This window comes from Talpa europaea (genome assembly GCF_964194135.1).
Source record: "Talpa europaea genome assembly, chromosome: 7".
Classification (NCBI taxonomy): domain Eukaryota; kingdom Metazoa; phylum Chordata; class Mammalia; order Eulipotyphla; family Talpidae; genus Talpa; species Talpa europaea.
Window position 1 is genome coordinate 8,462,713 of NC_140074.1, and position 27,302 is coordinate 8,490,014.

At 37.3% G+C, this 27,302-nt stretch overlaps 2 protein-coding genes across 3 annotated transcripts in view; one reads left to right on the forward strand and one right to left on the reverse strand.

The window, feature by feature from the left end:
* Positions 1-27,302, forward strand: part of STRBP (spermatid perinuclear RNA binding protein) — a gene marked incomplete at its 3' end in the record, with an annotated part of 52,497 nt that overhangs the window by 20,925 nt on the left and 4,270 nt on the right. For both annotated transcript variants that reach the window (XM_084238280.1, XM_084238281.1), the window contains 12 exons: positions 1,780-1,871; positions 2,403-2,498; positions 4,037-4,148; positions 4,791-4,888; positions 5,102-5,213; positions 8,600-8,692; positions 9,095-9,294; positions 14,179-14,337; positions 18,093-18,227; positions 18,447-18,587; positions 21,747-21,870; positions 26,323-26,367. In XM_084238280.1, coding sequence (XP_084094406.1) covers positions 1,780-1,871; positions 2,403-2,498; positions 4,037-4,148; positions 4,791-4,888; positions 5,102-5,213; positions 8,600-8,692; positions 9,095-9,294; positions 14,179-14,337; positions 18,093-18,227; positions 18,447-18,587; positions 21,747-21,870; positions 26,323-26,367 — 1,407 coding nt within the window. The remainder of the gene's footprint in view (positions 1-1,779; positions 1,872-2,402; positions 2,499-4,036; positions 4,149-4,790; positions 4,889-5,101; positions 5,214-8,599; positions 8,693-9,094; positions 9,295-14,178; positions 14,338-18,092; positions 18,228-18,446; positions 18,588-21,746; positions 21,871-26,322; positions 26,368-27,302) is intronic.
* Positions 2,774-3,219, reverse strand: LOC311174394 (cytochrome c oxidase subunit 7B, mitochondrial-like; the record flags this gene model as incomplete). Its single annotated transcript, XM_084238719.1, has 2 exons — positions 2,774-3,086; positions 3,203-3,219. The coding sequence occupies 2 exons, from the start codon at positions 3,217-3,219 to the stop codon at positions 2,774-2,776; spliced, it is 330 nt and encodes a 109-aa protein (XP_084094845.1).

Below are 27,302 nucleotides of genomic sequence, written 5' to 3' on the forward strand. Positions count from 1 at the left end.
ACAAGTAACTTTGAAGAAGACAAAATGAGATGAATTATTACATCTCCTCTGCTGTTCCCACCTTGTGAATGCTGAAACATTTTTGATCTTTTGACTTGTTGACTATCAGAGCATGAAGAAACATGGCCATTCTGATGCTGCTAGAAAAGGGAATCTGGGGCAAGTCTTCTTTTTCACTGCTTGTCCCTTTCTTTTTAGTAGAATCTTCTACCTCAAAATGTTGACTGCCTGTAGCAAACATGTCTCTTCTGTCTTTTTACAAGTTTATGCCTATAATTTGACTCTGGGCTCAAATAATATATCTCAGTGTTTTGCCATTGTACCCTTTTACAAATACCTGTGTTGTGATGAGAGTGTGATGCTATTTATAAGCTCTGACCTCTGGACAAAAGTACCAGAAAATTCAAAGATTTGGGTTTGCCTTCTCTTTCCTACCCACTCTTCACTCCTCTTTTCCATTGCCCCCCTCTTCCTAATACCTCTATTTGGTCAAAAGATAAAATAAATCTTAGCTTGCGTTGCTGTTAAAGACTGAAGCCTTAAAATGGTCCATATCTTTTCTTGAGATTACATCACTCAGCAGTCAGTCAACGTTTGACATGTCTAACTTGTCTGATCATTTATTTATAGTAGTTTGTTTTTATCTGGTACATGAGCTTCACACAGATGCTTGTATTGATCACAAACATTTCTATATAAAAACATTACAATGAGTCAGTTACATGTTTTGTGTCATTTTTATAAAGACAAAATTGAACAATTCCAGGAACTATATCACCATAGTATATTTGTTTCTGTGTATACATAAATCCATTATCTTTCTTTTTGAGTCCTCCCATTTTATGAGTAAAAAAAAGGGTGTAATGGATTGAGACGCTGTGTTGTGAATTTGTTAAAAAAAGGTTAGTTTGTAACAATTCAGGTATCTGCTGTAAGCTCACCTGGTCAGAAAATAAGTGGTAGCACTCCAGCCTTAGAATGCTGCAGCCATTAATCACATGTTTAGTTTTTAATCTTGCTGATTTGAGTTATCTTAACTTTAAAATGTTAAGGCAAATCTAATGGCTGTAATTGGGTAGTATTCTTTACTGCCTTTTTATAAAAAGGTATGTGAAACTTAAAATGTATTTCCTATTTGTAGTTTTAATCGTTTTGGTTTAGAAAGGTGAGAACTCTTAGGTAACATTTATAGTTTCCACACTGAAGTTTTAATGGTTATCTTGTTGGATAAATTTATTGTTAAAAAAAAATAAAATTGCTGTGGTACTCTTGGTGTATCTCATGATATTCTTAGTGCATTTCAAATGGACTACATAAGAGGGGCCCCAGTTTTTCTTAATAACTGATTAGCAATTTAAACCCATTTTATAGAGAAGTTGTTTTGCTGTTCGCCTCAGATTTCTGTTCTTTGCATACTGCCAAAGGAAAAAGTGCTAACTACCTATTTTCAGCCCTGTGATGTCACATATATTTATATATGTATATATATATATATATGCACTTAATAAGACTCCAGATTATATGTTACAGCAGTCATTGTTTGCTGACAGATTCTTTAGTGCTCCTGTGGTGCTTGTGCATAGAACCGCTCTATGACTTTTTACTTAAGTAATCATAGTGCACTTAATTAAAAAAAAAATAAAAAATCTGAACCTCAGAATCTTCTGGGAGTCTTATTAGTTCACTCAAATGTTGCTGTTTATTTTTATTGTTTGGTAATTTGACAGGAATCCCTTGGTCAAACTGTATCTTATCTTCTTTATCCCATTTTCCCATTAGAAAAGGTTGCGATGAAAGATCCTCCGGACTTATTGGACAGGCAGAAATGCCTGAACGCCTTGGCGTCTCTGCGACATGCCAAATGGTTTCAGGTTGGCTCTTTGTTATTATCTTATTGTTTTTGTAGCCTTGTGCAGGTTTCATTTAGAACACCTGCCACTTAATGATTTCTGAGTTACATGTAAAATGGGGGTACTCTTTACCTAATAAGGTTATCGTAGGAGTAAATGAGTTAATTTAGGTAAAGTGCTTAGTATACTTCTGCTATAGTTAATGATGTATTTATTATCTTATAATCATTTTTGGTTTAGTATTCTAAAGTTCAGGTTATGACTTATACAATAAAAACATGGATGAGAAAAGCTATAAGTTAAGATAGTTGCCTGAAATGGAGTTGCCATGAGGCCATGAAAGCAAATTTAACAATGTGCTTTCTTTACTATAAAAATCTACCTTCTTAGCTAGTTTTTGCTACTTTTAATAACTTGATTTTTTGGTTTGCTTGACAATTGATGAGTTACTGGCTAATCAGTATTCACTTTAAAGAACCTATCCATGATCACTGTGCTTAAAATGAATATGGAGTTTCAACAGGAGTATTGGAATCATTTTGTTTGTTTTAGGCAAGGGCAAATGGATTAAAATCATGTGTAATTGTCCTCCGTATTCTGCGTGATTTGTGCAACAGAGTCCCTACGTGGGCACCATTAAAAGGATGGGTAAGTACTTAAACATGATTAAAAGCAAATTCTGAAGCTATATAGTCAGATAAAATTCTGTAGAAATTACATGTTACTGTAAAATAGCTATATTCTGAGCTAGATAAGGTGTGCATTTATTTTTGTTATGGAAAAATTATGTACTTTTTTTTTTTAAAGTTTCAAATGTACTTTATTTCCTTAGTAATGCCATATTTTAATGGATACAGTATTTTTACTTGGCATCAATTATAAGTTGATTTTGAAACAATTCAGTGTTACACCGGCTGGGATGATTACTGATCTCTCCATTCCTTTGGGGTGACTCTGCCAACAGGGGACAGGTTCCATTCTACTCCAGTTTGTGTTGCTGTATATGTCCACACAGCAACACAAAAAGCAGCTCCACTAGCTAATACTGCATTACCATATTTGTCATGGAAATCAGGTGTCCGTTTCTGGTGGCTCTGTCTTGCCATCATTTGCTGAATGTTTCGAACTTGGAGACGACTTAGTGCTTTTTTGGCCAAGGGAAACACCTTGAAGTTGAAGAGAATTGCGACCACTGCAGCGGCTGGCGCAACTACACTAGTACCCTTGCAAAGAGCTCTGAAAAAAATTATGTACTTTTTATATGAATTTTTTTAATGCATATAGCCTGTCTCATCTACCTCATCATATTCGTGTTACAACTGAGATATTTTTCTGACAAAAAGGCTCTGTACCTGTTAGAAGTGTACATCTTCCTGTACTTTTTTTCTGCACTGGTGCGCTTTTCACCTACTGCCAATGAAAGCTCATTTCAGTGCTACTTTCATTAAAATAAAAATTATCTGATATACCGACAAAAGACTCCCATACCCACTTTTTTTCTCCTTGAGTGTAGACACTGAAAACCAAGTTCATTTCAGTAATTAAGCAAATAGTACCCAATCATGGACATAGTTTATATTGCAAAACTTGTTGAATTTGAAAATTATTATGCCTGATTCAATCCAGACTACATAAGAACATTAGAAAACAAGTAGCGTTGAAAGGGGCCATTTTCAAACGAACATAACAGTTATTTTTTTGAAAAAGTATCATGAGTTTTTAGTTCATTCAATATGGAGATTGGGTACTTCAGTTATTCTGATTGTAGACTTGGAGCAGGCTTTCTGAAATGAAGTCTTATTGTGGTTTGAGAGCTGCCTATGTTAAGTGGGAGATAGGTGGGTCGGGTTTGACTATTAATTAGTTATTACTAACTTACATAAAGGCTTATTAAATCTTTCTTAAATCAATTAGATGATCACATATTCTTAGGCATTCCTTTCAGGATAATGGAAAAATAAAGTTTTTGAAGCGAAGTAATTTCAATATCTTATCTCAGAAACAGTTGATCTAAAAACTCTGACAAGTAAAAGTTGATTATCAATGAGAAAAGTAATTGGGACCTAAATGTTAAATTGATGTTCACCTGTTTGGACTCTGTTGTAGATAGAAATGTCAGCTCACATTTAACTGGAATCCTTTTAACACTTGGTGCATGTACTAATTTGTAATTTAATATCTTCTAGCCACTAGAGCTTATATGTGAAAAGTCTATAGGTACTTGTAATAGACCTTTGGGCGCTGGGGAGGCCTTGAGACGAGTAATGGAGTGTTTGGCATCTGGAATACTACTTCCTGGTAAGGGTTTCAAAGTCTACAGGCAAAAGAATCAGAAAAATCTCAGTTTATTTTTCTAAATATATGCTAAATCTGTGCGCTGCACAGGAAAATGATGCATAGGAGTTTGTTTTGCTTGGAATTTTAGCAACTAGAATGTTTGAATGTTGGAAAACTACTTTAAACTCTTTCAATCATTATAATTTGTTTTGTATGTACTAACATAAAAGGTACTAATAAGTTATTGTGTCTGCTACAAATTTCCTTTACCTTAAGCTCTGAATTTGAATATGTAGATGTTTGCTTGAAATGTTTGAAGTTCATTCTAATTGTAGTTTGTCATTTAATTTGTAAGTATTTACTATGTAATTAAATATGTTATTCCCTTAAAGATTTGGGGATAATTCATCATGCTATTTCTAAATTCCCAGAGTAAGGCGCAATTTGGCCTTAGATATACAAGTTACTTCCAGTCAGAAAAGGACAATTAAGTGTCAGCATTGAAAACGACAGCCTGTCCTTTTCATTCCTTTTAATTGAGCAGATTTTTAACCTACTCTGCCCCCAAACCCCAACTCCCCCCCACCCCCCCCAGCATTAGTCTGTTGAATTCTGAACTCTGTTCTAAATAGTTCCTGTGGTTCTCTTTTGCCTTTGCCATAGGGGGTCCTGGTCTTCATGATCCTTGTGAGCGAGACCCAACAGATGCTCTGAGTTACATGACCATCCAGCAAAAAGAAGATATTACCCACAGTGCGCAGGTAGATTGGGGCATATCACTGTGATCTATTAAAGGACTATCATTAACTTTGTTTTCTGAATTGTTCTGTTTAAACACATTATCTTGCCTGTTGCTGGGAAGTTTTGCCATTATAATTTCAGATTATAATCAATTTTTTTTTTTTTAGCAAGATTTTTAAGAACTTTATGAATGCCCGTTGAATTTTGAATAAATGTAATCTTTTATTCTTTAGCATGCACTGAGGCTATCAGCCTTTGGCCAGATTTATAAAGTGCTGGAGATGGACCCCCTTCCATCTAGTAAGCCTTTTCAGAAATATTCCTGGTCAGTTACTGATAAAGAAGGTGAGTGAAAAGTTCTTTATTGGCGTTGGAAATGGGCAATGGTGGAGAAGGTCATGGGCTGCAACTCTTGCTAGAGCTGAGGGAACATAATAATTGTTAATCCAGTTCATGTATGAGAACATTTATTGCTTTTCTTCCTAACTTTTTTCTCTTCTGTTCCATCTGTGATATCAGCCTACTCTTACTTGTTCTTATTAGTGATGAACTTATATAGCTCCATTGGCCAGATTCCATTACTTCATAGACTTAGGGAACATACTTTGAGAACTCTTGGTTTAAAGAAAAGAGGAAAGCCATAAGCTAGAAGGCGATATTATCACTGTCATTGATTAGTTTGATGATATTTGGCATCATTGGAAATACTGTGTAACCAAGAAAGCAGAAATACAGAGGAGGAGAAAAGTGTGTCAAAAAATTCAGAACACTCTTCTATTTGTACTAGTCTGTCTGAACTTGGTTAGTGTTTCAGCAGCAAGAACACAGACTTTGGAGTCAGTGTAACTGGGATCCAGTTACTTACTTGGTTTTATACTTTGAGATTGGCTACCTTCCCTTGCAGGTCTTTTTATTTTTCATTTCTAGAATTTTGGCTGTTATATAGTTTCAGATTTTCCTACTAGAAATAATATTTTTCCTTTTTTTTAAATATTCTAATCATTTTTTTACATTGTGAAAGGACAGGTTTATTAGGAAAAAGAGAAAGAAAACTATGCTTGCCTGCATGGTTACAGGCAGGCAGCCTACTCATTCTTTAATAAAGTTTGGTTTTTGAAAATGCCATTATTTTGGACCTATTATAAACAGACCTGTTGGTCTGTTTCTGATTGTCTGGTCCTTCCCTTGATTTTTGATCACAGTATCTTGTCATCTCATGTACCTGGTTATTATGAATGCTGAAGATTTAAAATGGAAAAGTGTAGAGAATTAAAAGTCTAGAGTAATGATATCTTCTCTAGAGAGGATTTACATTTGTTTCTGGAAGATGGCTGGTAGAGTCATCAATCCTAGATCATCTCAGTGCAATCAAGGGGTAAGATTTGAAGCTGGTCTTCAGTCCTTTTAAGATCCTGAATATTCCTGCTGCTGCTTCTCGTATGTGGCATTGCAGGGGCCTAACTCAGTGTAGGTGGTCTTGTCAGGCCTTCCCTTCTGAATAGTCTTCAAGGTTTAGTTTTTGACACCTGATACCTGAGTGTCTGTTAAAGTACTTTAGAGGTTCAGTACTGAGAGGGGGCTTTTGGATTTTGTCAAATTCCCTTAGGGGTAATGTGGCCCCCAATGCAGGGCTTCCTTCACCTCCCAGATGCTGACTATATAAGTTCATAATTCTTTATTTTTCAGAAATAGGTATTCATTCTACATTTTATCAAGCTTTTCTAAATTGCTCTTGTTAGGAGAATATTTTAATTACTTTCCCATACTGGAGGTGGAGCCTCCATTTTATTTTGTAAAACTTTCTCTATTGAAGTAGTGGCAGCTAAGATTGAGGACTACTGCCTTTTAATATCATCTGACTCTCTTCATCAATTACTTCCATCCCCTCCTAGTTCATGCCTCCTCAACCACTCTGGTGTTCATGTTGTTTCTGAGCATCTTCCTGCCTTGAGATCTCTGTACTTGCTCTTTTGTCTGCCTGGGTATCTTTCCATAAATAGTTGAATAGCTCCCTCTAACTTTCTTTAGGTCTTCATCAAAGGTCACATTATCAGTGATACCCTTCTGACTTCTCTGATGAGCGCCACTTACAAAATAGCAGCACCCTCTCCCCTTTAAGCCTCTTATTTTTCTCCACTGTGCTCGTAACATGTTATAATAGGTTTCTACTACCATATATAAGCTCTTTGAGAACAGAAACATTGTTTCATTTTCTGTTACATTTCCAGCACTTAGAATTGTCCTGTACATAGAAAATACTCAGTATTTGTTGCTAAATGAATATGTGGATGAAATTATGAGAATGATCAAAGCTCAGGCATCCTAGGGTACTTGTGAGGATTACATACATTAACATATTTACACTATTAAGAAAAGTTACAAGCATATAGTAAGCAAATCACATATTATTTAAAAAAATGTTTGCCTCTCAAATGATCACTTCTCATTTTTGGATCTTGTGGAGGTTGAAAACTACTTGCTTTTTTCCAAACAAGCCTGTTTTCCCCCTAATTTAGTGTTATGATTAGACACAGATTTTACAACCCTTTTCTAATAGCTGGGATGAAAGACTGAATCTTAATCCATTAAACTCTACTCATGTGGCTGGAGGATTTAAAGAACAGATCTACGCATTTAAGCCAGCTTATGATTTCCAGGCAATCTTTAATGTAACTTACTGATTGAAGAGTGATTGACATTGTATCTTTTAAACTTTTGTCTTCTAAAGACTGTATTCTGGAAGATAGGCACACTGTGGTTTTATGGAATGCAAATGAAACATAATAACTAAGTAGGTATAAGCTATTACTGTCTTCTGTTGAAGAGAGCATCAAAATTGATTGACCTGAGTAGTGAGTATTGATTCAAGCAAATGCTGAAGTCAGTGTTTACCCCAAGGGGCAATAAATCTTGATGATCAGAGACTATATAGTTAAATCTCAGTATTATTGCAGAGTTTCACTAAAAGTATCTGGAAATCTTATGGCTTGAATCTCTTAAGCATAACTTTTCCTTGAAGAAAAACCCAATAGCCTTTTTTTAAGTTGAGGACAGAGTTCTATAAAGTTCTTAGGCAGGTGATAAGCTTTTATTTTCTTTGTTTTTAACTTGGATAGCCAAAACTCTTGTCTTAGGCCTTCCAGGATTATTAACTATCTGTTTTATTAAAGAAATTGATTAATGTCAGTTCAGTTAGTTTTTTGTTCCATACCAGTTATATTATTTCTAAGCCTTGGGTTAGATAGTTTATAAGACAGAAGAAGGAAATGTCTTTGAATTTCATTGAGGACTAAGGAAACACAAGCTGTATATATGAAATAGGCAGTGACACAAGATCACTTTATATTTAGATACCATAGAAACCCTTCATAGAAATATTGAAAAATACATAAGTAAAAATAAATCTTACTACCAGGGATAAACTTTAACATTTTGGTATCTTTCCAGTTCCTTTTCTGTTCATGCACATGCAGATGTGAGTATTTGCATATATATAAATGTATGAATATACAAGAAGGTAAATATTCATAAAAAGGGGATAATTATTTTAAGGAAGATTCCCTTTAAAATATTTGCTCTTACAAGATTCTAAATATGATGCTGATCAATGAAAGAGTCCTATGGTTTTTGTGATTGCTGAGATTTTCCTTCCTGAACATACTAAATACACTTGATAGACTAAGAATCATCATTGTTTTGACTGATAATGAATGTTTCATAATTATTTTTAGGTCCTGGGTCTTCAGCTCTGAAGAGGCCATTTGAAGATGGATTAGGTGATGATAAGGATCCCAATAAAAAGATGAAGCGAAACTTAAGGAAAAGTATGTAAAATCTTTATTCTTTTAGAGGTGAACTGGAAACAATTTATAGTCTCAGACAGGAAAATAAAAATTACAAAGTGAAGAATTTGATTTCAATTGGGTTTTTAAGAGTAGATATTAACTAAGGAGTCAGTGATCGAAGAGCTTTCTTTTGTTTTCAAACTTCACTGCTTATGATAATTAATATTGACAAACTAAAATTAATACAGTAATCATAATTTTGCAGTCATGTTAGCATAAATTAGAAGTGATTATTTAATTATGAAGTAAAGTTAATTTGTATATGTGATTTGAAATTGTTTTTAAAACCTGGTGAATTTATAGTGGTTACTTGGAACTTACAGATCCAAAGGTTTAAAGTGCAATGGTCTAATTTCTGTTCTCATTTCTCTTTTTTAACAGTTTTAGATAGTAAAGCAATAGACCTTATGAATGCACTAATGAGACTAAATCAGATCAGGCCTGGACTTCAGTATAAGCTCTTATCTCAGTCTGGCCCTGTCCATGCCCCAGTCTTCACAATGTCTGTAGATGTGGATGGTACAACCTATGAAGCCTCAGGACCATCCAAGAAAACAGCAAAACTTCATGTAGCAGTGAAGGTACAGTATATATTTTACTTAATTTTAATAGTGCTTTGTTATTTTGTATTACAAATAGGTGCTTATTTTCCTGTAGTAAAAAGGAGTTTTCAAGATTTTTAAAGATAATAATATATAGACTTTAGTCACCCCTGGATCACAAAATTTTTCTTTTATGGCGATAAAATAATATATATTATACAAGATTTAGAAAGCACACAAAAATAAAGACATTTTTAAAATTTCAAAAGCCTATCTGTAAGAGTATTGATATTTACATCTATGTTGGTTTATTTACTTCTAGTCATTTTTTTGCTTCGTTTTTTAGGTTTGAACTCACGGTGTATATATAGTTTCATCCTCTGATTTTTCTTAGGGAATAAGCTCCAAGTTAGAACCAATCAACCATGCATGTACATTTGTAGAAAACTCCTAAATATTGGAATCTCTCGGAGGACATTTGACATCTTATAGACTAATATGAAATTACAGAGATCATACAGACTGAACATTAGTTGTGACTTGAAAAATGTTTTGTATGTAACAGTATGGCATAAGCTACAGTTCGCCTGTTTTCACTATCATTCCACTTTACAAATATTATAGGTGCAAACATTATCCTCAATGCTAAAATATAGCAGTAAACAAAATGAATTCCTTGCTCTCCTGAAGCATTCTAGTGTGGATAAGATGGGGAGACAGACAAGAAATCTACAGATGAATAAATTATATGTGGGTCAGTAATAAGAACAATGCAGAAAAATAATAACTAAGCTTTAAAAATATAAGGCAGTATATTATGTTCTGCCTTGTTTACAAAAGGAGTACTTCAAATATGATGAAATAGTATGAGTTTAAAATAAGGTAGGAAAAGAAAACCAAGAATGAGGAGGGAAAAAACAGTAAGACTAAAGATACAGTTCTTAGACTAAACCTTAGGGGAGAAGCCAAATACGGCGCAAAAGTGAACAATGGGGCCTCCCCGGTGGCACAGCGGTTGAGCGCTGGGTTGCGAAGCTGCCTGCGGCCTCTGCGGCACCGGTTCGATCCCCGGCTGCTCCCCGGCCACTGGAGGAGGATCCCACATGGTGCGCAGACCTCTCCTGCCGCCCGCTGCTCCCCTCAGCAGTGTACTTCAGTCCCTCTGCCTGCTCTGCTCCCCACTCTGGCTCTGGTGAATTCTCTCACCCTCCCGTGCTTCTGACTGTACCCAGTGCATGTATAAACAAAACAAACAAACAAATATAATAAATAAATAAAAACATGCCTCTATAAAAAAAAAAAATGTTTAAAAAAAAAAAGTGAACAATGATGTGAGAAAATAAATTGTAAAACCAAAAAAAAGAGGGCGCCAAATTCCTCAATAATTAAGATTTACCAAAAAAAGGCAGTTCTTTGTTATACTGTATGCTGAGAATGAGTTACAAATTTAGATCTAATGCATAACTATTGAAATAACAATTCATTGCTGTGACAGAACAGAGAGTCACAGTTGTTTTGATATGAAGATCAGGTAGGCATTCTTATTGGCTAGGTCTCATTAAAAGGCATAGCAGTAATGTATTTTAAAGGCTTTTGTGATGCAATGACACATTCTGTGGGTTTTTTAAATAATAAACCTTAATATAAATTTGTGGCCTCATCTCGAATTTGTAATGTAGTAAAGTTTGGGAGTCAGTAGAGTGGAATAATTTGCAATATGACAGGATTTAGATTCTATTTGTAACTTATGGTAATTCAATGGTAATAGCTGTTACAATTAATACCTTAGTGTGCATTTTTCCAAGCCTTATTTTGTAAACCTGCAACTCCAAAATCAAAAAAGCACTGAAAAAAAAGTTTCCCCCTATGTTTGATGCAAATTCATTTTGAGGGGGAAACCTAACTTGATGTGGATCTATTTTTAGTATTTATTACTCCAGTTTGTGTGAGTATTTTATAAATTTTTTGTATACACTTAAGGTAGGACCTGAGAATTCACTGGGAATTTGGAAAATACATGGCAAATGTATTGTTTTAGTTTTCTCAAAATAGTCTGGTCCCCGAGGGTTTCAGGTAAGGAATGGTGAGACCAACATAATATGTATATGAAAGATAAACTTAAAATAAGATCATGTTTTCTTTATTCATATAAAAATAGAAGTTATTTTTCTAGTTGTCACAAAGATTGCCCTCATTTTTAGTGATGGCCTAATTTCATTATCAGTTTATCATAATGTAATTAATGCTTTTAAGAAGTAGATGTTTGCAGTTAATTGCTTTATATCTCTTTAAAATTGTGTGATTATCCCCTAAAATAGATTCTGTAGTTGGAATTACTAGATCAAGAATTGAATTACTAGATTCAAGCATATTTGGATGATCCATTAATTCATTAAATATGTATTGATGTTCCTATGATAAACCAGGGGTATATTGCCAAATTGCCATCCATAAGGGTCACACTACATGTTGTAAGTTCTGTTTACAAATGAATTTGAGAGTTTTATAGCCAACATGTTTAAGAAAGTACGACTCCGTAGATAAAATTCCTTGCATTCCTTTCTTAGTAGCGGCTTGGTGTAGGGGTCTGTACCTATTCAGACAAATCACCAGTGAATCAAATCAAAACGAAACAAGACAGTGGCTACACTTCCCTTTTTCTTCTAGTCTTTTTTCCTGATAGTCTCCTACCAAGGACATCTTTACAGACATAATCAGGCATATTCCATGAAAAGAATCTTAGTCATTGTCAGCTAGTCCGCTAGAAGGTGACCAGGAGTCAGGCTCTTTGGCAAGTTTCTTGAAGCTGTCAGACCTCTATCATACAAAACCTGTGAATACTACTTTTGAGTGGAGCTCCATGGGGTAAAATGTGTTTTTAAGTGCTTGCTTTTCACTCAGCCTTGACCTTCAATCTTTGACGATATCTTCCTTAGTCTCAACACTTTTTCTAGGAGAAAAAAGGCATAGTTACATTGGTTTCTTGTTCTTGGGAATTACTGTTTTTTTTTTTTTTTTCCAGCTCCATTGATGTGCTTATTATGCTGTGTTTGCCAGATACTTGAAAACTCATATTTCTGTGGTATATCAGTTTTTTGCCCTTAACATTGATTCCAAACATGCTTTTGTTCCAGATATCTGAGATATCCAGATATCTCCATACTTTTATTTTTACTTTGTAGTACATGTTAGTTAAGAGCCCTGGGATTTATCTTTAGAAAATGACTTTGAGATTTTTGTTTGTTATACCATTTGTACACTATAGCCCTATGATTTTTCATCAGTTACATAATTTACAAATACATTGAAATGTTTGCTGCAATAACAAATACATGAACCTGATTAGTGAGAAAAGGGCAGAGAGAAGGTTAAAAAAAGATAACTCACAGAAGACTGTTTTAACTACCTTAAAGCTGTCCAGAGGCCTTAATTTTTATTAGAATAAACAAATCAGATTTACCCGTGACTCGTCTCTTATTTGTGACTCTCTCAACTTGCTGTGTTAGCTATGTTAATTCCAGACTGATAGTGCTTCTCTCAAACCTGAGATTTGTCATGGAGATCATATTTATAGGACTCAAGTGGTAGAGAATGTATTTTCTTCATGAAATATTGACAGGGATATAACCAAATGATGTTAGTATGTGTAAAACACTACCTGAGCACTTTGAGAACTGTAGATGTTTAAAAAGCGTTCTTGGCTTTATTCCCCATAAACACTGGAATTTATGATTTGAAATGTTCAGGAGGATACCAGATTCTCCATATGAACTGGGTGAATTCATTTCAAGTTTTTTTTGAACATTTTTTTTTTGTTGTTGTTGTTGTTAAGAGTAATACTATTTTATTTACACTGGCAGAATCCTTATTCAAGGTGCCATTCTTTATGAAGGTAGGGTTGCCTTGCCTGGCTTGTCATTGTGTGGCTACTGTAATATTTTTATTAGATACCTATTTGGTGCAGTTGGGAGTGTTAAGAGATAAGATGTTGCTTTTACACCTCAGGAACTTAATCAAAAGCTGAAAGAGATACAGGGTTCATTAGGAAACTATCTTCTGATATAACCCTCTAGATTGGTAACTGACAATTGAATGGCAACCTGTTTGAAAGAGGGTTATAAAAATGCTAGTGAACGTATTGTGTTGTGGACATCTAAAGCAGAGTATTACCTGGAAAGAGGTTTTAAATGCATGTTTGCAAGTGTGCCCATGTACATAGACACGTACATACACACTGAATGCTTTATGTAAAAAAACGCCAGTCATTGAATGGAAATACAAAATTGAACAATTGGAGGTAGCTATAAACTAACTAGGTCTTGAGAGATAGGGATGGAAATATAAACTTCAAATTGTTCCTGGGTTATTTTGTGTTGAAAATAACCTAGACAGTCTTTTTTCAAGTCTTGATGGTTTCAGTTAAGGCAGAGGTGGATAGCGTGAGATGTTATTTTGTAAATTAATAGGCAAATTGGTTCAAAGGTTAAAATGAAAACTTGATTTCATTTCAATCCTAGAGGACTGAGCCATAGAATTTAGAGGTCAACTAATCTGTTTTCCTGTTTTATAATTGGAAAATTGTCAGACGAGAAATGTAGATAATTAAGGCCCTTAGTTTTTCCTTTCTAGTCCAGCGTATTTTTTACAGTGTGTTCTTTCACTTTCCCCCTCACCTCTTGGTTGAACTTGAATTTTTATTTCTCACCTCCAAATTAAATGAGCCAGGAGTAACATCAAGTTTACATTCCTGAATTATATGAAACCTAACTATTTTGGAGGATGTTGTCCTCATTTCCATGGTGATGCTCTGGTATAAAACTTGTTTACCCAAGGATTTGGTTATCCTCGATATTTCATCTATTTTTTTTTTTTTGTGGTCTCTGGTGTTTGAATAAAAGTGTATCCCGATGTAATTTGCTACAGGTGTTGCAGGCAATGGGCTACCCAACAGGCTTCGATGCAGATATTGAATGTATGAGTTCCGATGAAAAATCAGACAATGAAGGCAAAAGTGAAACAGTGTCTTCAAACTCAAGCAATAATACTGGAAATTCTACAACTGAAACCTCCAGTACCTTAGAGGTATACTTCTATGTCTCTCTCCTTAGGAAAAAGTAATGTGTTCATTGTAGAAAATTTGAAAGAAAAGTATAAATGAGAACGTGTAAAGCATATACAACTATGTATTTTCTAGAGGCAGCCATTACTAATGTTTTGGCTTACTTCCATACAAGAGCTTGGGTACAGGCCAGATGTGCAGGAGGGTGAGAGGATTCACCAGAGACAGAGCAGGGAACAGAACAGGTAGATGACAGAAATACACTGCTGAGGGGAGCAGCGGGCAAGACAGGAGAGGTCTGCCGTGCCATGTGGGATTCTCGCAGGCTGGCTGGGATCGAACCCGCACTGCAGAGGCTGTGGACAGCTTCACAGTGCGGCGCTCAACTGCCTGCACCACCAGGGATGCCCCTCCATATATCTTTTTTTATGAGTATTTTTATGATGCCAATCATATTTTCATGTAATTTTTTTCTACACTTGATCTTAGCCAAAAGGCCGAGAAGTGATCATGTAATTTTTTTCTTTTTTTCACTTAATTCTAAAAAAAAAGTCCATAAGCACCTGTATATTGTACAACATGTGACTATAATCTAATTTAACTAGTGTCCCTTTTTCCTGGTCTTGGAAGTTACTTCCAGTATTTCATAATTATAATAAGAGTGTCAACAGTGAGTGAAGAGTGAAAGTCAAAAGATCTAGTGGAGAAAATCTAGGATGATTTCAAGTTTATGTGAAGCTGTGGGGGCAGTGGGTCATCGTTGGATTGCTCAACCCTGAGAAAGGTAAAGCTTGACCTAGGATGTTCCTTAGACTCCCTGTAAGTCCTTACCTCTGAGCGTAGTGTCACACATAACAGAGTGGGACAAGATCCAAATGCTGAACGTATGCAATGTATTTGCAAATTCACGGAGTCCTTTATATTGCATTCTACGCAAGGAGAATTGACTTTAACAGAAGACCTCGCATAAATACATAAGTGTATATATATTTATATTGTCACTTGTAAGAATGAATATTTATTAAAGACTTAGTGGGTGCTCTCTCTTTTTTTTTTCCCAGTCCATAAACCCCTTTTAGTACCTGTTTACTACCAACAGCAGCAGAAATTGTATACAGAGCCTCAACTTGCTTTCAGGCTAGAAGCATGAAAGAAATGGTCGTAACTAATTGTAGTGTAATATGATAAGTAGTGTGATTGACAAATGAATCTAATAATGTAAAATTTCAATTGATTGTAAAACTTACATGCAAAATCAAAGGGAGTAAATTGTGAGCTAGGTTTTAGATACAAGTAGGATTTTGCTATGTAGGGAAGAGTTGGAAAGACGGCATTGTGGACCAAAGAAATAGGAGGTATAGAGACCTGGACTTGTGAAAATAAATGTTTGAGAAGTGCATGTAGGCAAGCCTTGAGGGAACAGATGGGTGTGAAGGCCTGTGAAAGCTGTTTGTCTCTTCATGTACTACTGTGGAGGATAGAAGACTTGGCACCTGGCGTTTGAAAGGACAAGTCATTCACTAGTGGTTGTCACAGGCAGGACAAAATGTTTTGCTGGTAGTGTAGATGAAGGAGCTCTGTAGTTATGAGGCTCTGACTATTAAAGGTCAAAGGGCATTAGGGGGCCTCCCAGGTGGCGCAGCGGTTGAGCGTTGGGTTGCGAAGCTGCCCACGGCCTCTGCGGCGCCATTTCGATCCCCGGCTGCTCCCCTGCCACCAAGGAGGGTCCCACATGGCGCGCAGACCTCTCCTGCCGCCCGCTGCTCCCCTCAGCAGTGTACTTCGGTCCTTCTGCCTGCTCTGCTCCCCGCTCTGGCTCTGGTGAATTCTCTCACCCTCCCGCGCTTCTGACTGTACCCAGTGCATGTATAAACAAAACAAAAACATACAAACAAACTAATAAATAAATAAAACATGCCTCTATTAAAAGAAGAATATTAAAAAAAAAAACAAAGGGCATTAGGAAGGGGAGAGTAATGTGAATTACACTGATAGCTGTGATAGTGAATGCATCTCTGTTTTGTTTTTGTATAATGTAGTAATTGGAGAGAGCTTTATTTTTCATTTAAAATGGTAGTAAGTGTTCAGAAATGCAAATATTTTGTCTTGACTTATTTTTATAAAAGCAATTTCATATTTGGAGAGCAGAATGTAATTACCATATACCTAATTTCAAAAATTACTCATTAACTTTTAAAGATGGAGACTGGAAATTTGCCTTGAAATTTTAAAAATGTTGATAATAAAAACTCTTCAAAAAGTGATATTTATTGCATGAGACCCAGGAATGGTTATTCAACTTCAAAAATTGTACAGTGAGTTTCATTTCTACGCTATCACCCACTTTCCAAACCAGAGTACTTTACCAGAAGAATCTTTGCTGTCTGTTATATTTATCTAATATTGGATTGTCAGAAAAGTCATGACATATTTTTTCTATGTTTTTCAAGCAAAAATGCTTCATGACTTTTCTGATAATCCAATATTGTACATATATACACACACACACATAATATATAAAAAATTGTACATATGTATGTACACACATATAATGTATAAAATATATGATTCTTTTGGGCATTCTTTGTACAGCATTTCTTGAGCAGTTATGTTTGCTTGAGCAATGGCAGAATTATAGACGTGATCTCTAACCTCAAGATCCTCAATCTTTGGCTATCTCTCAAAATTTATTTTGTGGCTTGTTTTATTTTTGGTGCTTGTCTCTCTTCATTTGAGTCTTCATAGTCTTATATGAATTACTTTTCTTCTCTCTCCCTTGTCTTTCCTCAAATCACTACCACTTCTAGAGTGATTTTTCTACAATACAAATCTAGTCATTAATTTTTCCAGATTCAAGGATTTCAGTGGCTCCTGGTTGCCCATGATAAAGGAAGCTCATTTGCATGGGATATGGCCCCAACAAGGGTGTTTCTTGTCAGGTCCTGACTTCCTCTCCTCACTCCCTTATATAGTAAAACTGAACTTCTGGTTTCCAAAAGAAACATTCTTTCCTTCTTTGGGGCCTTTGCATGACTTCTTCTTTTGTCCAGAATGCCTGTCTCCTCAGGTTCCCTCTGAGGTTTGTTTGCTGTGTACCTTTTCAGGTCAGATTTGCATTTCATTTCCAGGAAAGCTACCCTAATTGCCCTAGAAAATGATTTCTTTTGCTATGTTTCCGTAACATCTATCTGTTGTATGACAGACATTGTTTTATAGTGATTATATCTGTCCCTTCCACTATAGTCTAGCTCCTGTGGGCAGGAAATAACTGCTTTTATTGTTATTTGTAAATTCCAGAATCCTTCAAGGGAGGTTGAGAGGTGCCTAAGAATATTTTTCTCCTATCTCCCTAGTTGCATTATTTCTTCTTAGCCCTAAAGTTGAAAAACAGTGAGCTCTCAGGTATTATGTGAATCTCAACTGTTCTGCCCACTTTGTGATTTAGGGTACTATTCTTAGCTCATGAACAAAATGCCACAGATTAGAACCTAGAGAGCCATGTAATGGCAAGGCCATATTGCTCTTAAATACCACACTGTATGAACAGCTCTGCTTCAAAGGCAGGCTGGCCAGATGATGACTTCAGTAGTTAGTGCTTATGGAGTGTCCATGTCTTTGAAGGTATTTTGTCCTTCATATTTAGAGGTGATCATACATCCTAGCTCCTTACTGCTTTAAAGTACAATTTTTGAGCCTCCTTTTCATTAGAGACATTATGTACTTATACTAATAAGAAATTTAATGCCCTAAAATCTTACTTGATTGAACCTCTTCTCAGGTAAGAACTCAGGGTCCTATCCTCACAGCAAGTGGCAAAAATCCTGTAATGGAGCTCAATGAAAAAAGAAGAGGTCTTAAGTATGAACTCATCTCTGAGACTGGTGGAAGCCACGACAAGCGCTTTGTGATGGAGGTATGTACTGAGATACAAACCAACCATGTTTTTTTCCTTCACTGACATAGGGTATCCTGAGCTTCATGTAAACAGTTTACATATGTGTAAACATAGAGACTGAGTCAGTTCTTCTGGTATTATTTGACTTTTGCTGTCTTCTGTGGTAAAATACATTTAAATGAAAGCTATGTAGAGAAATTGCTTGAGATAATTGCAGAGTATTATTCTTGATTTTAGGTAGAAGTAGATGGACAGAAATTCAGAGGTGCAGGTCCAAATAAGAAAGTGGCAAAGGCAAGTGCAGCTTTAGCTGCCCTGGAGAAGCTGTTTTCTGGACCCAATGCAGCAAATAATAAGAAAAAGAAGATTATTCCTCAGGTATGAGTTAAACATTAAACCTTTGTGATACCTTTGAAAATTATTACTAGAATTAATTTTCCTTTAATTTGTCTGTTACTGTAGTTTTTCCTGAAGTTATTTCTTTTTCTTGGATTTGACAATCTTATCTTTGGATTAGGTTGTGAATAATATATGATCAGTGGTTCTCTGTTCTGTGGCCTTTGTAAGCAAATTATATATTCTACTAAAGGAGGCTGTTAGCAGTGTTTTAGTTTATTCTTGATGTAGAGTGTTGAGGAATTTGCACTTTAATGAGATATTAGCCTTTGTTTAGTTTAGGGAAGCTGCCAAGGGCACTTATGGCTTACTTTTATCAGATTTGCAGATGCTCTTCCATTTCCTTTCCAGGTTTGTCCTTTTGCATTATTTATTTTGGTTTTCCTTTGGGGGTACACAGTAGAGCATGACTCTGTATTGCTTGTCTGTTCATTACTGATACTGAAAATGTCGGTGCTGCTGAAAACCCAGGATTGTAGTAAGGTATTTAGAAAAGATAGCCTCCTAAGTCCATTCAAAATATTTTCTAGATGTAAACCATGTGCATGATTTTGAGAGAAAAAGAGATATATAAGTAAATATAAAACCAGTGTAGTAATGTCTGAGTATATTATATGACAGAGACAAATCAATTAAAAATGTTAGACTAGGGGGCCTCCCTGATGGTGCAAGGAGTTAAGTAAGACGCAGCATTATGAAGGTATCCGCAACCAGTGCAGCATGAGTTCTATCCCCGGCCAAGGAGAGGTGACCCACATGGTGCAGCTCTCCTGACTCGCCCGCTGCTCCCCTCAGCAGTGTATTCCAGTTGATCTGCCTGATCTGTTCAACTCTGTCTCTGGTGAATCCTCTCACCCCCAACACCTCTCGCCTGTACCCCAGTTCTTATATGCATAAATAAATAAATCTAAAAAAAAAAAACCCTGAAATGTTAGACTAATAGAAGGAAGTGTAGATTATTTAAGATTTTGTGTTAAACAGTTTGTTTAGTTTCTTTAACATATAAGTCCATTATAGGAGGATAGAGTTTATCTCATTTTATAGCTGAGGTAATGCGGCCCAAAGGCATTACGATGCTGCGTGTAGTAACATGAATGCTGGATGGTAGAGGTTGTCTTTGAAAAACCAGGTTTTTTTCCTGCCAGAGACCAAGGGTGCTCTATCATTGCCCATTATATCCATCTTAGAAATTTGTTTTGGGTTCAGTTAAACTTCTTGTACTTACCATACTGTTTAAATTCTGAGATTCAAAATATCAAGAAGGAAAGTTAACTTTTACCGAGATATTAATAGAAGTGTTTAAACTGTAGTGGTACAATGTAAAAAGAGAATTAGTAGATTTTCCTTTCCTGCCATGATATCTTCTAATTTTTTTTAAAGATTATTTATGCATACAAGAGTTGGGGTGTAGGCCAGAGATGTGGGGAATGGTGGTGAGAGGATTCACCAGAGACAGAGCCGGGAACAGAACAGGCAGATTGACTGAAATACACTGCTGAGGGGAGCAGCGGGTGAGACAGGAGAGGTCTGCTGCGCCATGTGGGTCAGCACCTTGGCTGGCTGGGGATCGAACTCAGGCTGCAGAGGCTGCAGATAACTTCACAGTGCTGAAACTTAACCCCTTGCTCCATCAGGGAGGTCCCAATATCTTCTAAATTATTATAGAGATAATTGTTATCTTGTTTGTTTTGTGTGTATGTTTTCCATTGTCTACATTTTGTGTTTGGTCAGTTAATTTTTGTGTCTTAAAGGGGTGTGTGAGGTACTTGCTAGGTCAGCTTGGTTCTAATAGACGTGGACTTGGCTTGTGTTCAGTCTCTGCTGCTGCCAGGTTGTTGCTTCCTGACTACTTTGACTAAGCTGTGTTAAAAAAAAAGAGTGTGTATGAGGTCCACTCATTTTTAGAAATGTTCCATACTGGAAATTATAAAACTCATGTTCATGTGCTTGACACCCAGGAAGCAGTCTATTTCAGATGTGTGGGTTAGATTTTTTTCAGTCCAAAGGAAAAATGGCACTATCCCTGTGCATGATACTTTCAGCCTTGAAACTGTCTTCTCCGCAGTCATACTAGTAGCCATGCAGGCTTTCCTAGGAGGAAGAAAAGATGATTTTCCAGTGTGAGATAAATGTGTTTGTGCTAGATTGGAGCTATCTGAGGAATTGTTTGCTTTACTGGACATTGAGCTTGAGGCTCTGCACCTCCTTCCTTACACCTTGGTTTTTTTCTTAGAAAATTTTAATAGTTTCTGGCTGGAGTTTTTGTTGTATCTTATATTAAGAAAATAAGTGTGGTACTTACTTTGAAACTAGATAGTCTTTTGATTTTCTTAAAATTTTGAATTTGGATTTCCAGATTTGGAAAGGATGTTGAAGTTGTGTTTACTATTAACTTATTTCAACTTTTTGGATTTTTATATCTGTTTTCTCAGTTTCTCTTTCTACTCCAAAAATAAGGGGAACAATGTAGGATCCTAATTATCATTTTACAATTAATGGAGAGACTCCTATAGGGAGAGATGATGTGACATTACCAGAGTCCCATGATGTTTTCAAGCAATAATATAGATATGGTGTTTATTCGTTTAGTAATTGATATGCATAAACACAGAAGAAGAAGCAGGTTCAGAAAAGTCACATGATCTTCCTGAAGTCTCAGTTACTTAGAGCAGTAACTGGCACCCACATCTTTGGTTTTCTTGTCATACTCTTTTTTAACTCCACTCAGGTACACAGCTGATTCTCGCTGGTTTATTGTTGCAGTGACTTTGTTTGTGGGTGGAGAATTCGTGGATTTTGACTTGGGCTTAAAGTGTCTATAATTACTTCAGTCAGACCTAAAATGACTTTGGATGTAATTTAACTCCTGAAATTTATATATAACAAATTAACCCTTTTTGGGTAACTCTAAAATGAAAAGAATTACTTGCCTCCTTTTATATGTTCAGTATATTCTCCAGAAAAACTATGTAAAGTAGTTGTCCTTTTCACTTTCCAGATGGTAAATTGACAGTTTAGCAAAATCACGAACAACTCAATTGTCTCATCTACGGGCCAAATTTCTTGTAGCAGTTGTACAGGGATGTAAGGTAATAGTTCTTTCTTCTCTCAGTAATGAAAATGTGTCAACATTTTTAACAGGCAAAGGGTGTTGTGAACACAGCTGTGTCCGCAGCAGTCCAAGCTGTCCGGGGCAGAGGAAGAGGAACTCTAACAAGGGGAGCTTTTGTTGGGGCCACAGCTGCTCCTGGCTACATAGCTCCAGGTATAGTACACACCTTTAGAGGTCTGCCTTCTATTCTGGGTCAAAGTTTGAAGAACAGTATCTCCTTTGTTTTTCAGGGTTATGCACAGTCTCTGGAAATACAGGTATAAGATGGGTATGCACAGAAATTCAAAAGAAGGAATCTATGTAGAATGTCATAGACTTTGTCCTGCAATATGTTGAGTGACTGAAGGCTTCCTGGAGTGTGGTGACAGTTGAGGAATACTTGGTTGAGGGAACATTTTGACAATAAGGAAGCTAAGAGATATTCCCAAACTGAGAATGTCAGCTGTCTTAGCATGGTATAGTCAGTGGGACTACAGAAGACAGATCGGGTATAACAGGAAAGAAAAATTGCTGATAAAAAGACTGACTTGGGGAAAACCTATGCTTAACTCAATGTGTGAGAACCATCGGAGACTAAAGTACAAAGGGGATTATTTATCCAGAACTTTCCGGATAGCAGATACTTTCATATAAATGATTCCGCTTGTTTTTTAATCTTCACAATGTTTCCTTAAATAGAAATTATTTCCATTTTCCAGGTTAGGAAACTTAAGGTTGAGGGAGATGAGAGGCAAGTAGCCCAGTGTAAGACATCTAGTAAACAACAAAGATTTGAAAGTAGGTGGTTATAGTATAGCATCATGAGAGCATGTAACTGAGAAGTCTGAGGTGATCTCTTGGGTTCTTTAAGGCTTCCCTGAAGAAAAGACTTGGGTTGAGCTTTCAAGAATGAGCAAGAGTTAATTCAGAGAAGACTGGGATAAAAGAGTGTTGTTGTGTACAGAGGGAGCGGCAGGTGCTGAGACCCAGGGGTGCTAGTGGCAATGAAATTGTCTCATTTGAAGAATTAGAAGGTCAAAATATGGTGTGAAGAGTGCTGTGGAGGTAGGGGTAGTAGGAAGTGGTTTGATTAAAGCTCGGCTCAGTCCCATCCTGGAGGCCGTGACTTGGACTTTGGTCTTAGAATCCTGTGTGTAGTGGGAAGACACACAGGTTTCTGAAGAGAGAAGTGACAATACCAGATTTTATAAAGATCATTTAAAGTGTGGAGATTACTTTGTGTGGACAGAAGTGGCATGCAAGGCAAGTTAGAAGGTTACTGTCAAGTAGTAGGCCAGACAAGAAACAGTGGTGGTGTCTCCTGTGGGTGACAAGAAGTGGATAGATTGAAGGAGTACTTTGAAAGCAAAAATGATAGTTTACGGTGGAAAATGAAAAAAGGAGCTGGGCTTGATGATGGTGCCATTTAAAATAACAGAAAATGTTAAAGGATCAAGGGGGGATTGTCTGTGGGGGTTGGGGGGGATTTAGAGTTTGATACAGTCTGTGTCCAAAATTAAGACATTCTTTTATCTGTTTCCATTGAAATTTATTTTTTTTGCCTCTTCCAATATATATATATATATATATATATATTTAAAGGTTTACTTATTTATACAAGCACTGGGTACAGTCAGAAGTGCGGGAGGGTGAGAGAATTCACCAGAGCCAGAGCAGGGAGCAGAACAGGCAGACTGACGAAGTACACTGCTGAGGGGAGCACCGGGCACGGCAGGAGAGGTCTGCGTGCCATGTGGGACCCTCATCATGTGGGACCCTCGTCGGCGGCTGGGGATCGAACTGGCGCTGCGGAGGCTGCAGGCAGCTTTGCAGCCCAGGGCTCAACCACTGCACCACCAGGGAGGCCCTGATTTATTTTTTTTAAAGAGTTACTTATTTATGCGTATAAGAACTGGGGTACAGGCCAGATGTGGGGGGAGGGGTGAGAGGATTCACCACAGACAGAGTGGGGAGCAGAACAAGCAGATCGGCTGACATACACTGCTGAGGGGAGCAGTGGGCGAGACAGGAGAGGTCTGCTGCACCATGTGGGTCAGCTCCCTGACTGGGGATCATACTTGTGCTGCAGTGGCTGCCCATAGCTTCATAGTGCTGTATCTTAACCCCTTGTGCCACCAGGGAGGTCTCCCAATGTATGATTTAAGGAAAGCATCTTTTCCTCAAACAGAAACAGGCACGTTACTGAGATGAATTTTTCTTGCCTTTGATTTTGTTCTAGTGGTGTTTCTTAGTGGTCTGTGGTGCTTGGTCTTGGAACATCACTTCTAGCTTGAATAGTGAGCAGCCTGTCTAGTGGCAGGAATCCTGATTAGAATCACTTGTGCCTGCTTGTTCCTATGCTCTTTTGCTCTATAGTACCTTCTTTCTTTATTATTGAGGTGACATAGATTTACTACTCTGTGCATGATTCAGGGTGTAGGATCACACCTCTTCAGATGTTTGTTACCATACCCACCCACCACCACTTAACTTTTTTTTTTTTTTTATAGAGGCATGCTTTTATTTATTTATTTATTATATTTGTTTGTTTTGTTTATACATGCACTGGGTACAGTCAGAAGCACGGGAGGGTGAGAGAATTCACCAGAGCCAGAGCGGGGAGCAGAGCAGGCAGAAGGACTGAAGTACACTGCTGAGGGGAGCAGCGGGTGGCAGGAGAGGTCTGCGCACCATGTGGGATCCTCCTCCGGTGGCCGGGGAGCAGCCGGGGATCGAACCGGCGCCGCAGAGGCCGCGGGCAGCTTCGCAACCCAGCGCTCAACCGCTGCGCCACTGGGGAGGCCCATTAACTTCTTTATCATTGTATTAACCTCTGTGCAAGGTCTGTCTCCTGATGAACTTCTTTTCTAGCTAGAGAAGAGTCGTTTTAGATTATGAATAGGTTATATGACATTTGTAAAGTATATTCTGTGTATCAGGGAATGTGATTAAGTATTTTTACAGATAGGATTTAATTCCCCTGCCAGCTGAATTACTGCAGCAATCTGTCCGCTCACAGAAATTAAATTAGAAATGTTTTCAGAGTACCTTGGAAGAAAAGGTGAAGTCAGGATTAGGGCCTCTGTGGCCTGACCAGTGGCCACCTTAGTAGAGTTTCATCTCTCATTTAGGAGGTTCTGGTAAAACCCTAGAAATTGTAGCTGTACCAGCTGCCTTTTCCTGGAATAGATTTGATGCGCAACCTTTTTTAAGCATTAATTTCTCTTGGCCTCTGTTCCTGTTCCTGTTCTATCTCCTGTTCCTATTATTTTGGTTGCATTACATCCTCAAGAAATATACGATTTAGTGAGTACTGACGACTGAGACTAAGTTGTACTGCCCCAGTTTTACATGACTTCAATATAGAATATAAAAGTGAAACATTTTCATCTTTAGGAAATGTTTCATTAATCCCTAAAAGCACTTTCTTTATTCAACATACATTTTACCTCCAACATGAGATTTGGTACTGGGCATTCAAAGTGGATGACTAAGACCTACCATCTACCTCAATGAATGTCTGGGGTAGGAACAGACACTTGAGTAAACAGCATGTGGTATGATGAGGTGGGCAAAGGAGTCAACTGCAAGGCTGGAAACTTCATGGAGGAGGTGATATTTGGTCCTACTCTAAAGGATGAGTTGCAGTTGGTAATCTGGAGGAGGAGAAATCAAATCATTCTGAGCAGCAGAAATGGTTGTACAGAAAGGGGTTATAATGTGAAAGAGCGTGATTTGTTTGGGTACGTTGTGGAAGGGCAATGTAGGTCTTATGCCTTTGTTCTACTTTAAAAAAATAATGTCCCCAGAGATTTTTGTACCCGAGTGATTTTATATTTATATACTTTTAAGTTCTTTTACTGAAAGAGTAAAGATTAAAGTTTCTATTAACATAAAATTTGTAATCCCTAAAACACTGTAAGGCAACTTGGGAAGTTTCCCATTTTGCACTTACGGAAATGATCAGCAGTTGTTTGTGTAAGGAAGTAGAGCCACTGAACTAATTGGTTCAGAGACTTCCGTGTTCTTTGTACTTGTTTTTATTGATAGCCTTTTTCATGGTACCAGATATACTAATGTCAATTTCATTAACTTCTGTCAATTCATATCAGTTGAGCTCCTATCAGTTGTGTTCATACCTCAACCCATGGCAGTTGAGGCTTCGACCTACTCTGTCACTGCTTTCTGACAAGTTCTGTTTTCCAACTTTGAGAAATTGATAATTTGAATAGTTCTAAGTATTTTCTTCAACAAATTATATTTAGTGCGTGGTTCCTATGGGTTAGACACTGCCAAGTTCAGGTGATGCAGAAAGTTGAATTAAGACTTGGTTTCTGTCACTGGTGAGGAACACAGACAGGGAGTTGATTAGTTACAGTGCAGTGGTGAATACAGTGAGAAGAGGCCGAGGATATTCTGGGAGGTCAAGAGAACCTGTCGGTGGTGGTGAAAGCTGCTGCTCTAAGCATGTAGGAGGGACTTGTAGGCTAGGGCCATTGTGGGAATGGTTGTGGTTCCTTCAGCATCTGGAAGAAGTACTCGTGGCCTAAGGTGCTTGTGAACGAGGCCAGTGTGGACTGATTGCCCTCTGTCCTGGACTAATCTGCTTTCTTCTTCTCTGATCAGGCTATGGAACACCATATGGTTACAGCACAGCTGCCCCTGCCTATGGTATGTACATCATCTTACTGACTTCTCCTGTTAGCCACTTTGTCACAGCAGTCCAAAGCACAGTTTGTGTCTAGGGTTTCTTTAAATGAATTGGAGGATCTCAGACCTATTCATTCTAGTGACCCAACTTAAATTCCCTTTGAAAATGCCACAACCTTGTGGTTCTTGGTTTGGTTGGAGTTGCTCTTCTCTCTGCTTTGCCTGATCGAAGGACTGCTTGTTCTAATTGCCTGTTTCTGACCATACTGAAATTAAATATTTTAATTAGTTCTTCTTACAGCCAACCTATACTCCATTCAAAGGCTACTGAAGGGCCATCCCCAGTTTCTAGTGTGGCCGCCTGCCAGTTATATAGCTGCATTTAAGTTTCTGGTTTGAAATTTGTGTGAACTGTGGGTGTTTTGAGTTGGGAATAGGAAATGCTTATTTCAAATTTGTAGTCATCATCTTTTTTGCATAAATTTTGTTTTAAAGGGGAGCAGATGGGTCCAAGAGAGGAGATGATAGGAGGGGGTATCTTCAGGAGTGTTACTTAAGTTCCCATTACAGAATGTCTGTAGTACATGTTAGACAATCACAGGAATATCTCCCTCCAAAAATAAAAAATAAAAGCAAATGCTAAAATGAATCTTAGTGGCCCTTTGGATAACTTTTGAATGAGGTTTATGTGGCAATGGAGGCAGTAGGTTTGGAGTCAGTGATATGCTCTTTTAGACATTTTTTCTAACTCAGGTGCTACATGTTTATAGAATCAGCCATCTTCAGGATGTTTGTCACTGAGAGAAGAGAGCGAGTGTGTGTGTGCATGTAGAGGGTGTGCGTGCTTTTTCAAATGTAAGCGTGCACACGTGAGTATATGTGTATCAGTGCAGCCCCAGGCTGGGCATGCATGTACACAGGAAGGGAACACCTGGAATGCATTGCTATTTGTGGCA